Source organism: Equus quagga, chromosome 10, assembly GCF_021613505.1.
Source record: "Equus quagga isolate Etosha38 chromosome 10, UCLA_HA_Equagga_1.0, whole genome shotgun sequence".
Taxonomy (NCBI): Eukaryota; Metazoa; Chordata; class Mammalia; order Perissodactyla; family Equidae; genus Equus; species Equus quagga.
The window spans coordinates 58,690,233-58,703,137 of NC_060276.1; the positions used below are offsets into that span (position 1 = coordinate 58,690,233).

Genomic DNA, 12,905 nt, shown 5'->3' on the forward strand with positions numbered 1-12,905 from the left:
TTTTCCTGGGAAATAAAGTTGTATTCTAGTTAAATCTTTCATGGTATATTTTGAAAGTTTTTCACCTTTAGAGATTGTTATTCAATTTGTGATATTTCTCATTGTTTTAGGGAGCAGTAGTTGCCACATATTCTGCCCTGACTCACAAGACCTTTCAACCAGTCCTAGAGCCTGTTGCTGCTTCAAGCTTAGCTCAGCGACGGAGCATGAAAAAGCGAACCTCAACTGGCCTGTAAGATTTCCAGTGTTCCTCAGCCAAACTGGATGAAGAGAAAATTAAATGTGTGGCTTTTTGCCTAATCTTATATCAAAGGCATTGTTTTCTGCTACATGACTTGAATATTCTGTTTAAGCCTCCTTTTTTAGGGGGAGTGAGATAAAAAAAATCCACAGGTCCACAATATTCATACTATGTTGTTTTCTAGTAGTGTCCAAGTGTTTATTTAAGTACATATAATTGGTGTCAACAAGGTCCTAACAACTTCTCTGCATATTAACTTCTAAAGTTCCTTTCAAATAAAGTCACTTTAATAGTTTTTCTGGTTTCATACAATAATGGTTTGGGGAATCATTACCAACAATCAGGATGCAAATAGTGTAATGCCAAGCAATGTCAGTATTTTTTAACATCAGATCCTGAAGAATAGGCTTTTTTTTAAATAAAGAAAACAAAATGTATTGTAGAAGCTTCTTATTGTGTATAGCCAAAGAACTCCATTTGACTCTGTAGTTACTAAAATGTAGACATAGTAGTTTGGTGCCAGAGCAAAATTCATTTGTGCTAATATGTGAACTCCTGATATGGTTGGTGCCAAATTTTTACAGAAGAATTAAATCACAAATAATATGTGCAGACAGCCCTGTATATTATCCATAGGTAGCCTCATGTAGAAATAAAGATTTCCATAGGGCTTCTGTAAATTTTACATCTAATGGAATTTTAGTACAAGTGAAGAATTTTTTAGCCAAAGGCTTTATATTGGTGTTGTAATTTACTACATAGGTCATAGCTAAGCCTTTGAAAATAAAGTACATGGTGTTGATACTACCTTGGTGTTATGTAAACTGACTTTCAAGCTAACCAATTGGATTTAATCACCAACTGTCCCCTTTATAATGAACTACACTGTTGTTTTTGGGACTTCCATGTGCTTTGAATTACAGTGGAGCGTATTAATCTACCTTGAATCCTATGATAATATAATTGAAATTTTACTGTAGTAGGCTTAGCATACATTATATAGTATAACACATTTCAGTAAACTTTAGACAATGCTGCATAATAGTTATACTTCAGGAAGATAAACTGACATTTTAAATAGGAAGTAATATTAATGATCTACATAAAATTTGAAGACATTTAAAAATCATATTTATTACAAAAAGATCTGGCCAAATTGGTCTTATTATTAAATTTATGATTCAGAACCACTGTGTAGTATGTATTATTTTCTCTAAATGATGGGATTTTAAAGAATCTTTTTATGTTATTGAAGAAAATATCACTACTACTACTATGACTACTACTACTACTACTGACAGAAAGAACTCATGAATGTAAACTGGAGGATATTACAGTTTTGTTTAGTGAATATAAGTGAACTACTCATGTGTGCTAGGTGTACTGTTTGCTGAGTATTTTATTTTGCTTAGTTCAGAGAGAGAGTTGATTACTGAGCGCTGAAGTATACAATTTAGGATAGGAGACTTGTAACTTCGGTATTTAATAAAAGAAACTATACATAGTCTCTTTACAATGTAAATGATATATATTCCAGGCACAAAAATCTGTTTCTTGGGTGTGATATATAAAAGTACATATCCTTATTTTGAGGTGTCTTTTTGCAATAATTGAAAGACATTAAAGAACATCTAATGCTACTTGGAAAACATATGGCACTACTTAGAAAATGACTGATATCATATCTTGTGGATTTTTATTTCCAAATTTGGCTTTTTCTTTCTTAATTTTGCTTTCTTACTAGAAGTACTTGCATGTAACAATTTGTATCCATATATTCTAACTTATTTTCCTTGTCATTTTCTTATTTGTGCTGTTATGCCTTCTTATCAGAATTGATATGACAACCTCCGAGGTGTGATTTTGGTGTTGAACTTTTCACAACAGAGATACTATTTTCATGTATGCTTTTCTAGCAAAAGAATTAGGGTAAGTGAAATTGGAAAAATGAAAAATGATCACAAAATAACTTTCAGCTTTTTCGTAATCAGTAGTTTTTGAAAGTAGATGGTCTTAATTTTTTGATAAGTTTCTTCAGAAGGGTCATGTTATACAGTCCTTTCATGCAAAGAACACGACCAGAATTAAGCAATGAACAGCATGATTCCTAATCACTGAGTGAGAATTGACAATGTGTAAAAGACACAGATATACTAGTGGATTTTCGCAATAACTGTGTGAGAGTTTTCTGCTGGAAAATTCAAACACTGTAGCTTAACAAGTGTAGTAGGGGGCAACCTTATTATAAAGGAAAGCTTCAAACTATACCCCCATTTTGTAGAAGGAACCCTGGGATGCCTAATCATGTCCATTTTGGCTAGAACTCTAGAGCAACAAATGCAGATATGAATGAGACATTTTTTGGATGAGTTTTCTATAAATGCTTAACCAGTAAAAACTAATCCTTTCTATAAGACTTTAGAATACTGTGGTTTCTGATGGATTCATGAATAATTATTTTGCATTGGTTTTCTTTGTAGTTGATGGTTCTTGGTAGTATTTGATGATAGCACAGTTTGGGGTTTTTATTGTCGTTTGGAAGGGAGAAGATACTGTACTTTTTTTTTCTCACAGGGAAAACACCAGGTTTACCCAGATGGACTAACAATCTATTGTCCTAAAGCACATATTATCATGAGTAAACTCAGGAAACCATTTGCAAGATGATTAAAATGTAGCACTGGTAGATGGTGATTTTGTGAAAAATGACAGTGGTTTCAATTCTTCCATAAAAATCAAAGTTTAGCCCATTTTGTTAGACCCAGGAATGCCTAAACATTGATTTTAGTAATTTATTGCCGTTGGTAATTAAGCATAGTAAAACATTTTGGTAACACTTTTGGTTAGCCCAAAGGGATTTCATATGTCTAGGCAACCCACAACTTAAGAACAGACGCTTGGTGTTTATAACGTTTCCTCATTGTGAAACATCATGTTAAAATAGTACTGCCCACAGAAACTTATTCACACTGATTGAATAGTATTTTCTGACAGTTAGAGGTCCTTTATATGTGAAGAAGGGGAAGAACCGCTTACCTTTGCCTTAAGGTTAACTAGAAAACTTAGGCTTAAACTAGGCAAAGTATGTCTTTGGCATTCTCTACATTCGCTTTCTCCTGGCTTTCTAGCTCCCACATGCTGTCCTACTTGAGTACCTTGAGTACCTGACAGAGGACTCCATGATTAAAGCTTACTCCAGAAGGCTTCTGTGCCCCAAAAGGACCTCACAAATCCTCTTCTCCAACTCAAAACTTCCATTGTCACCAAGCAGCTATTTTCAGCTAAAAAGGTGCAAAGAGTGGTATCTCAGTAAATTAATTCACATTTTTCTGTAAGTAGCTAGTAGATAATTGGCATTTTTCAAGGAAAATGTCCATTAATCAAATGAGTTTCTAGTTGCTGGGTTTTCAGGCAATCTAACCAGATGAGAATAATTGTAAATTCATTTTTTATCACGGAAGATATTTTTGGGCAAGGGATACACAATATGCCGCAGGGTCAGATTATCCAATAAACTTTCTTTTTTGCACAGCTCGTTCCTTTCTGCTTCTCAGTCTGCATTTTCTCTTAACAACTTGCAAGTCTTTTAATCACAATGAACTTCTATGACAGAATGGTGTGAAGGGAGGCTTGTGAATGGTGTGAAGTTAAGGCCATATTATCTGTACTCTTGTTTCTCATAGTGTGTGACCTATAACATAAGGAATCTCCCCTCCCCAGCCCCACTTTCTATTGTATTGATAAAGAAACAAGAACACAGAAAGGTTGAATGCCCACTATCAGTGGAGTCTGAGTCTCCAGGTCCTTTGTCTAGATTTCAGGACACCGAGATCCTATTTATCATGATGTTATTTCTCAACAAGAATGCAAGCCATATTAAGTATAGATTGGTGAACTGCAATTAAATTCCCATAGAACAATTTCTTACATTTCAAAGCTTATTCAGGTATTTTTGGCATGTATCTCAAAATGAATGATTACTGAAATTATCAGTACAATTCAGTAGTGTGCTATCTGCCTTCCTATGAAAGAGCATAGTGGCATTAATAGTGATTATTCACAAATACATTATACTTATGGATGCACTGTTCCTAGTTTTCATCTTACAATATTGTGAAGTCTGTTGTATAATTTGGATAAAATGATAATCCTTAATCACCTAAAATTCCATTTGGTTGCTAATACTTGAAGCTATATTAAGTCCTAAATTATAGACATAAGTTTCTTTGAAACATGAAGAAAAACACAAAGGAAAATTATTTTTAGAATACAGAAATTCAAGCTTGCTTACTTAAAGTATACATATATTCCACATGTACCTTTTAGTTTATTGACCAGCAAAAAAGCTAAATGCTTAGAAATAAACATGTATGTGATTGCCAAGTTAGGATTCTTTCTATATTCACATTTCTAAACCTTGGACAGTAGAGCTTCTTTGGATAACTGTTTTGCTTTCATTCTATTTGTCTAATTATGTGAACTAATTTATTCTTAAAAAGGTATTTATTAAGCATCTAATTTTATGTGGGTCAGTGCTAGAGAATGTACTAAGTGCATTAGTTTCTTAATAAATTGTCATAATGTGACCAAGTAGATTTATTTGCTTTTTTCTTTCCTGTCATCTAATATTGCTTAGGTCACATTTAAGTTCTCTTTTCAAGTTCACTTTCTCTGAAATTGATACCATTTATAGCAAAGAAATGTAAGTGTGTTTTTTAGTATGATAAAATTATTTTTAACATCACAAAAGCAATCTAGCGGGGAAACAGGAAATAGCCATTTTAAAAGTTATACAGGAAACCTTGATTAAATATCCAAATGCCAACATGGTTCGGAAATGGGAATTTATCTTGTCTTAAATTCCACAGCATAAAAAAGGAGAATGGTGGTTTTTCTTTGTTTGATTTTTTTAGAACAGTAAGTAGTGTTGGTAGTTGTGAGTTACATAGGGTTTATGTAGAGAGACCATAATTCGCTATAGCCAAAATAAAAAAATATTGTCTTACCAACATTTCCCAAGCACTTTGGGATTCCTAACTTTATTTTTTGATATAGAAAATATGATATTTACTGGCATTTTATTGTGCTTCTCAAGACAGAAATGGCATTAAATAGAAGTTGTGTGTAAATTTGATTCACATGTGCTTAAAAACTTAAAAGCTGCAATTGAAAGAAAAGGTCCCCAATGTTCAGGTGACTGTATTTTCTTTTTCTGACTACAGTATGGAGTTTATACCATCATTTATTTTATGAATGTTTTCTTTAAAGCACTGTTCCTTTTGACATTAAAGTTTTCATTGTACTACATTTTTCATGTAAGACCAATTCTAGTAGTGCATTTTATGGTGTTTTTTTCCCTCACAGTGCTGCTTAAAGAAATGGCTATCATTTTGAATTTACAACATGCCAAAGATGACATAGAAATTATATTTATTTTTGTTCTTGTTAAAACTCTGTGAGCAACATTTATCAAGATATCATGTTAAATTACTGGCATTCTCTGGGTACTAAATAAAAAGGCTGCAACTTTCTAACATTTTATAGTTTACCTTGCTTGATCATTTATGGATATAAAACTGTGTCTGCTTTTCTAAACACCATACACGCAGATTTCATTGAAAGTTGCTATACATTGTTCAGGAGCCAGTTCTAAAAAAAAAAAAAAGTGTTTCAAGGTGTTATTTGTTTATGCATATACCTTGATATTTCCTGAACTGTAATATTTTCCCACATTAGGATTACTCTTCTAATCTTCTTATAAGGCAAGGGAATTCAAGAAAATGAAGATGAAAACTTAAAATAATATTAGGACTTATCAGGGGAATGCATTTGTCTGTAATTTAGTTAAGGTGACAACCTTTTCTGTAATAAGGAAAAATTAAAATCTTACTCCCAAGTACTGGAAAAATTACCGTAAAGTTTGGAATCAAGTAGAATAACAAATTCTCCCCCAAAAAAGTCGTACTTTGTAGGCTATGTTAGATTATAGCAGTTATACATATACTCTGAGGTTCAGAAATGCATTTCGAGCCTGCCAATCAAAATCTCCATGTGCCTCTTCCGCTTTTTTCAACTTCTTAAAGGTAAACAAGATAGACCCTAGGAAAAAATTGGAAAGTCTGCAAAAATTGCTTTCCCACTGACCACCTCTTTTTTATCTCTCTTCTGCTTTTGCTTCTTTCCTGCCTCCCATCCCCCCAACCCCTTAGTGAAATATCTGATCATCTTTTATACATCATGATACATTAAGCAACTTATTCCCAATAAAATATTACTTTATTCTGCGTTTGTCTTTTAAGCATTAGCTATCAAGATAAATGCATTTTTTGGTCAGCAGGGCCCTGAAATAATTTAGGCCTACCAGGCTAAACCTGATTTAATCTTCTTAGGCTGTCTTGGAGGGTAGAGTGAGGGATAGAAGAAGCAGACTACAATTCGTTTCTTCCATAATTCCTTGACTCTCTTCCTTTTTACTTGGAGAGAGAGATTGACTGGAAATGTTGGGGACCTATTTTTGAAGGTGGAATTTATGTCCATTTACTACTGGCTTCTTCTAGAATTAGAACCTGCTCTACTCAAGCCTATGGCAGCCTCTCTGTATCTCCCCTTCCCTCATCCCTGTGCTCTACCTCCCTGCCTAAGCACAGGTTAGGACGCAGGCCTTACCTTTCTCTTTCCTGCTTCAAGATGCTCAGATACATTTATTGTATTTTCTGAGCCTAGGTATTTTAGATTTTTTCTTCTTTTTAAGTATGTTAAAGTAAGCCACTGTATTTGACCCCCTCTGATTTTTCAGATTCTAACAAAAACACATTCTCTTTGTTAATAGATGCATTTTTTACTTAACAGATATATATTGTGTTTCTGTGCCAGATGCTGCTACTGATTTTATTCTCCCTTATTCTAAAAGAGATTCAAGGTTGTTTATAGTAACAGACATGTATGCAATAAAGCTGTTAAAATTGAAACACACACATAGAAAAACATGAAAATGAGAAGAAAAGCATGCCAACAGCCAGGGCTGACAGGTAATTTAATTAAACATTAAATTTAGCTGTGAGCTTCCTAACAGGAGAGGCAAGAAGAGAAACTCAGCAGCTTACTATATTTTTTGCTGATACTAAAGTGTTTAACATAGGATAACCTTATACCAGGGGCATTCAACTGAATAATGTCTTCAACCACGGTTTTGCAGCAAATCCATTAAGACATTTTTAGTTGTAAGTGCTAATACCTAACTCAAACTGGCTTAAACCAGTAAAGGGGAGTTATTGACTGGATTCATATCTTAGGCAATAGCATCGGGATATTTTTTTCTCCATCTTTCTGATCTGTTTGCTAAGTCATAATCTTTGAACATAGACTATATCCTGGGAATTTCTATTTCTCTGCAAAAACCTGCTTATCCCTCTAGCTCTCAATTCAGTATCTTCCATTTTAACCTCTGATCATTCAAAACAATCACCTTGGTGGGGAGGCATAATGGGGTAAATTGTTGCCTTTTTCAGAAAGAGAGCTCAAGAGCTCAGGAACAGGAGACATTTGAGAGAGGCCTAGGGATTTTGTTTTTCTAATATCCCAGTTTTATCTCCCATTTCGTTTCCAACACCCTGCCTTTTCCATCATTCATTTAACCTTGGGCAGGGGTTTGGCTATCCCAGCCTTACCAGGATCTAATTTTACATGATACCTAGCCATTCCAATTTCTGGCTAAAAGCAGAAAGCTCTTTCAGCGAGATTGTGTTTTCTTCCCTCTCTGCTTTCAAATGAGCCAGTTTTAGCCTTCTCTTTGTTATACAGCCTTACCTAAAGCCATAAGAAGTAACCAGCATGCTCCAAAGTCCTAAACTTTTCATATCAAGTTCCTTAACTTTATAACCTTGATAGATTTATGTTCTGAGTCTTAAGTTAAAGCAGGTGACATTTTAGCCATCTGTTTCACTACCACATAAAAAAGATTTCCAACTTCCTAGCTAAGGATAGAGGGATCCTTAGCCCTACACCTTTGCTCAAGTCAACTAATTCTCTATTTCTGTCACTTGTAAACTCTATTTTCTGTTAACAATTTTGATTACAAGTGACAGAAACTCATCCCAAACTGGCTTAAGTAAACAAACAAAAGGTATTTATTGTGTCATATAGCTAAGAAGTCTAGAGGTAGGCCGTTTTCAGACATTGCTGGGTATAAAGTTCAAGCAGTGTCATCAGAACTTGTTTTCTCTCCATCTCTTGACTCTCTTGTGTGTGGGCTAATTTTCAGTTTCCACATAAGGGCAGATTGTTTAGAGAGACTCCAAGCTTCTCGTTAACATCCAGTAGGAGAGAGCAGGAGTACTTGAAGTCCTGGCAGAAGTAGGATCACTAGGTAACACAGGATACCTAGTTAAATTTGAATTTCAGATTAACAAGGAGTATTTTTGGGGTATGTCTCAAATATTACAGGAGACACTCTCATACTAAAAAGTAACTGGGCATCCTGTATTTTATTTGCTAAATCTGGCAAGCCTAAACAGAAATTTCATTTTCTATCATTGGCTCTAACCAAGTTACTCGCTCAACTCTAAATTAGTATTGTGGCCTAGTGAATGTAATAATCTGAATGACCAGGCCTGATTCATATAACTGCCTCTGGGGCCAGGAGAGAACTCCACCAGAAATACATAGACTGAAAGTGGAAAAAACATGGTCTAGAAGCAGATGGAAATCAAGGTATGGTTACTAGAAGAAAGGTGAATGGTATTAGACAGCAAGAACAACAGATGTTATTCATAGTGGTATTTTTTATCAGCCCATAAAAAAATGACAAAAATATAACACATAACAATGAACTTTAGTGAAGTAATTCTGTGGAGACTAACCTAATATAGTCCAGGTATAAAATGTTCTGGTACAAATAAATGAATGTGTGTAATGTCCTTTACCCTATCTTCCTTAAATATTATTTCTCTTAACCAGGCTTTTGATAGGAACTAAACATCAGATAATTCGAGAATATACTCTCAGAAGAAATTAGGGAGTTCTGATATTCTTTGTTGCTAATTGTGGAGAGTTAATACTTAGCCAATTTGTGCCTTAATTGCGTTGCAAAATGGGAAAATATGCCAGTTATTTAAAACCTTTTCAAATATTAATTAAGCAACTTTAAGGCTAGAAAAGTCGCTTTTATCTTTTTGTCTAACCTTCCTGGGTTACTTGTTTGCTCTTTTCAGTGATTAGCACTAGCAAAAAGTGCCTTAATCTCTCACCTAAATTCTTATTTTGTCCTTCTGCTAGTCACTAAGCTTCCAATCTCTTAGCCCATACTGCTGTCATCACCGAACTCCACCTTAGGTAAGGCGTGAGCCTCTCTGTGCACACCTTTTCTCCCGTACCTTATGTAGCTGGTGATCGGTGCTGGTGACTCGCAGCTTAACTGCCTCAACTGATAGTATATTTCATTTTCAGGTAGCTGTAGTTATTAGAAAGTTTTCATTATATTGAGGCAAATAATGCTTCCCTGTAACTATTCTATACATTATTCTGGGTAAAATTAGGATCAACAGAAAATAAATATGCTTCCTCTTTCAATCACAATCCTTTCAAGTATTTAAAAACAATGTTTTCATTGTTCTCCTTCTCTCTTAGGTCTTTACTTTCCTGGCTAAATATTACAATTCTTTAGACGCTTCCTTATATCACAATTTTTTTCAGATTCTTCACCATGCCAATCACTCTTGATTGACTTTCTTAAAGCACCTATTTCAGGAGTAAGTACCCCAGATGTTAGTTCAGTACTAATTTTCTCTAGATGCTGTACTTTTAATGCAGAGTAGAATCATATTAGATATTTTACTGGTCAGGTCAGATTTTTAGCTTATAGTTTGCAATGGTGGGATTGTTTTTCCTCTCACAAACTACCTTCTAGCAAGGTTGCCTCCTCTTCCTCCTCAGTCTTTACCTATACAAATGATAAGTCCAAAACTTTACTTTGCAATATATTTCTAGACTTCCTCCAGGTTCACATTAACTCTTTAATGTTTAAAAAAATATTTTTTTTTAAAGATTGGCACCTGAGCTAACATCTGCTGCCAATCTTCTTTTTTTCCCTTCTCCCCAAAGCCCCCCAGTACATAGTTGTACATTTTAATTGTAGACCCTTCTAGTTGGGGCATGTGGGGCGCCTCCTCAACATGGACTGAAGAGCGATGCCATGTCGGCGCACAGGATCCAAACCGGTGAAACCCTGGGCCTCTGAAGTCGAGCGCAAACTTAACCACTCGGCCAGGGGGCCAGCCCCTTTAAAGTTTTTCTAAACTAGTTGTAGAACTATAAAATAAAACTATTATTCAACACATAATTCTACATTTTTTTCACTAAGGTGTGAGACTGTCAAATGCCATGTTGAAATCAAGATCCACTATTTCTACAACTCTGACTTTCCAGTCCAATAACCCTATTAATAAAGTAAGTTGACATGACTTGTTCTTAGTGAACAAAGTTTGTCTCCCAGAGACCCACACTTTTTTATTAAATGTGTTATATCTTTTGTTAAATTATTTTTTGAACATTGCTAGGGATCTAAAGTGTACTGCTAGCTTATAGTTTCTGGAATCTATTTCCTCATACCGTTTTTAATATTCGGACACCATATTGACAACTCTTGGCTTATGTTAATTTCTCTTGTTTTCCATAATTTATCAGAGATTGATGATGATTTTGTGGTCACATCTGCAAGTTATTTCAGTGCCAAGGAATGTAAATCACTAGAGGCTTAAGATTTACGTTCATTTAGGTACTTATCTTTTATTTTTTTCATGTCTCTGTAACTATGTTTAATGTCAACTTTCCAATGTGAAGCTTATTCTCTTTGGTGGCAAGATGTGAGTTAAGCAATTCTGTTTTCTTACCATCATTTCTTAAAATCACACAATTTTCCTATCCCTTTTCTACCTTTTTCTTTTAATTTTAAAACAGACCAAAATACAAGACGACCCTAGTTGTCATTAACATTTTTATAAACTTTGGTTTGTCTCATACATAGCCTGGCTTCACAATATTTCTACAGATTTGTACCACTCAAAAAGTTAATCCTTGATTATTTTCTTTAATTTTTAGATATGTCATTTTGCTTGTATATAAGCTCATCAGCAAGCTCCCGCTCAGCAATCAAATCCTTTTTTATTTTGGGTTATTTTAGATGGCTCTCCCCCATGCTATTTATTGCACTGATGTGTTACATTCTTTTCCTTTCATACTCTTTGGATTACACCTATATAATTTGTGATTTTTTCCAAGTTGACTCTTCTTAAGTCCAGGATATATACATGACTATCCCCATCATTCTCTTCATTCATTATCACAAGCTTCAACGTAATATTATTCCTTTTTCTCAAGATTCCTGTCACTTTCACATAACCAAGGTATTCATCTCTATTCATCAAAATTTAATTTAGAGAGGCAGTTTTCATGTTTTTCTGTCTCCCAAAAGATGAAATTTTCAGCAGGGCAAGTAAAGAATTTTTAGGACCACCGTTCTTATCAAAATGAGATTTCATGTTTGAAGTCTTCATGAGAGGTGACATTCTGTCAAGATTATATCCTTCCTTTGTATCTATTGTTTAATATATTTTAAAGATATTAGAACAGCAGAACCAATGCCTTTGGTTAGGATGGCTATTCTCTAGTATATTACTAAAACTTCATTTAGGATTCTCTTTCCTTTGATTATCATCCACATATTTTATCTCATGCCTATACTCATTTTCTTTTTCATTTCTATAAAGGTATATACCTTAAAGCTGTCAAAAACATAACAGATAAGCCTTCTTAGATTAGTTTTCTATTACTAAAGGTATTCAAGTGAAAATTGATGACCACTTTCAAATTTTAAGGAAAGGGTCAAGCATTGAATAGTGATTTAGAATGATGCTTAGGATCTTTTCCAAAACTAAGTATATGGTGCTGAGCATAAATGTAGTACTAGTATCACTATTTCTTTGAATTAGATCTATTTTTAATATGATGTAATCTTATACTTTTATCTGGAGTCCTAATTTCTCTATTATATAAATACTTAAGTTTACATGACTCATTACTCATATAGAATTATAAACGTTTAATTCTAATTCCAAACTCTATAGTCTTATAATAAAAATTACTTGTAATTCACTTGCAATATCTTCTGTGTTAGTCAATTTTAATTTGGGTGTTTTCTCTCTTATTTCTCAAATTTCAGTTTGAGACTTTTGACCAGATTTGTAAGTCTCCTACCTAATGTGCTCTTTGTAGTATGCACTCAGTTCCTGGTTCATTTGTCACTGTAGATTACGATCCAATAACTAAACTACTGTTTATTGATACTGCATATTGATGTATGCAATTGGTGCTTTCCCAAATCTGCTTTCTGTTCCAACATTACAATCTTTAACTGGAAGAATAAATAAAAGATAAAACCATACTCCCCTCTCTAAGCCACTCAATTTGTTTACTCAGCCCATCAAAGTAAAATAAGAAAAAAGAGTCAGAAAAAAATTGGAGTACATTTCCTACCAGCTATTGAAAGGATAAATTTCAGAAGGAAAAAAATCTGCACCGGTAGTTGATTCTTCATTAACATCAGAGTGTTGATAGAGGATTAAAATCTTCTATGGTACCATAGAGAAGTTAAATCATTTTCTGAAAATGA

General features: G+C 34.0%; 1 protein-coding gene across 7 annotated transcripts in view; it reads left to right on the forward strand.

The window, feature by feature from the left end:
• RPS6KA6 (ribosomal protein S6 kinase A6) overlaps positions 1–12,644 on the forward strand; it is a 176,858-nt gene extending 164,214 nt beyond the window's left edge. For all 7 annotated transcript variants that reach the window (XM_046673320.1, XM_046673325.1, XM_046673326.1 and 4 more), the window contains one exon: positions 111–12,644. In XM_046673320.1, the coding sequence (XP_046529276.1) occupies positions 111–236 (126 nt within the window). In that variant the 3' untranslated portion in view covers positions 237–12,644. The remainder of the gene's footprint in view (positions 1–110) is intronic.
• The last annotated feature ends 261 nt before the right edge of the window (positions 12,645–12,905 follow it).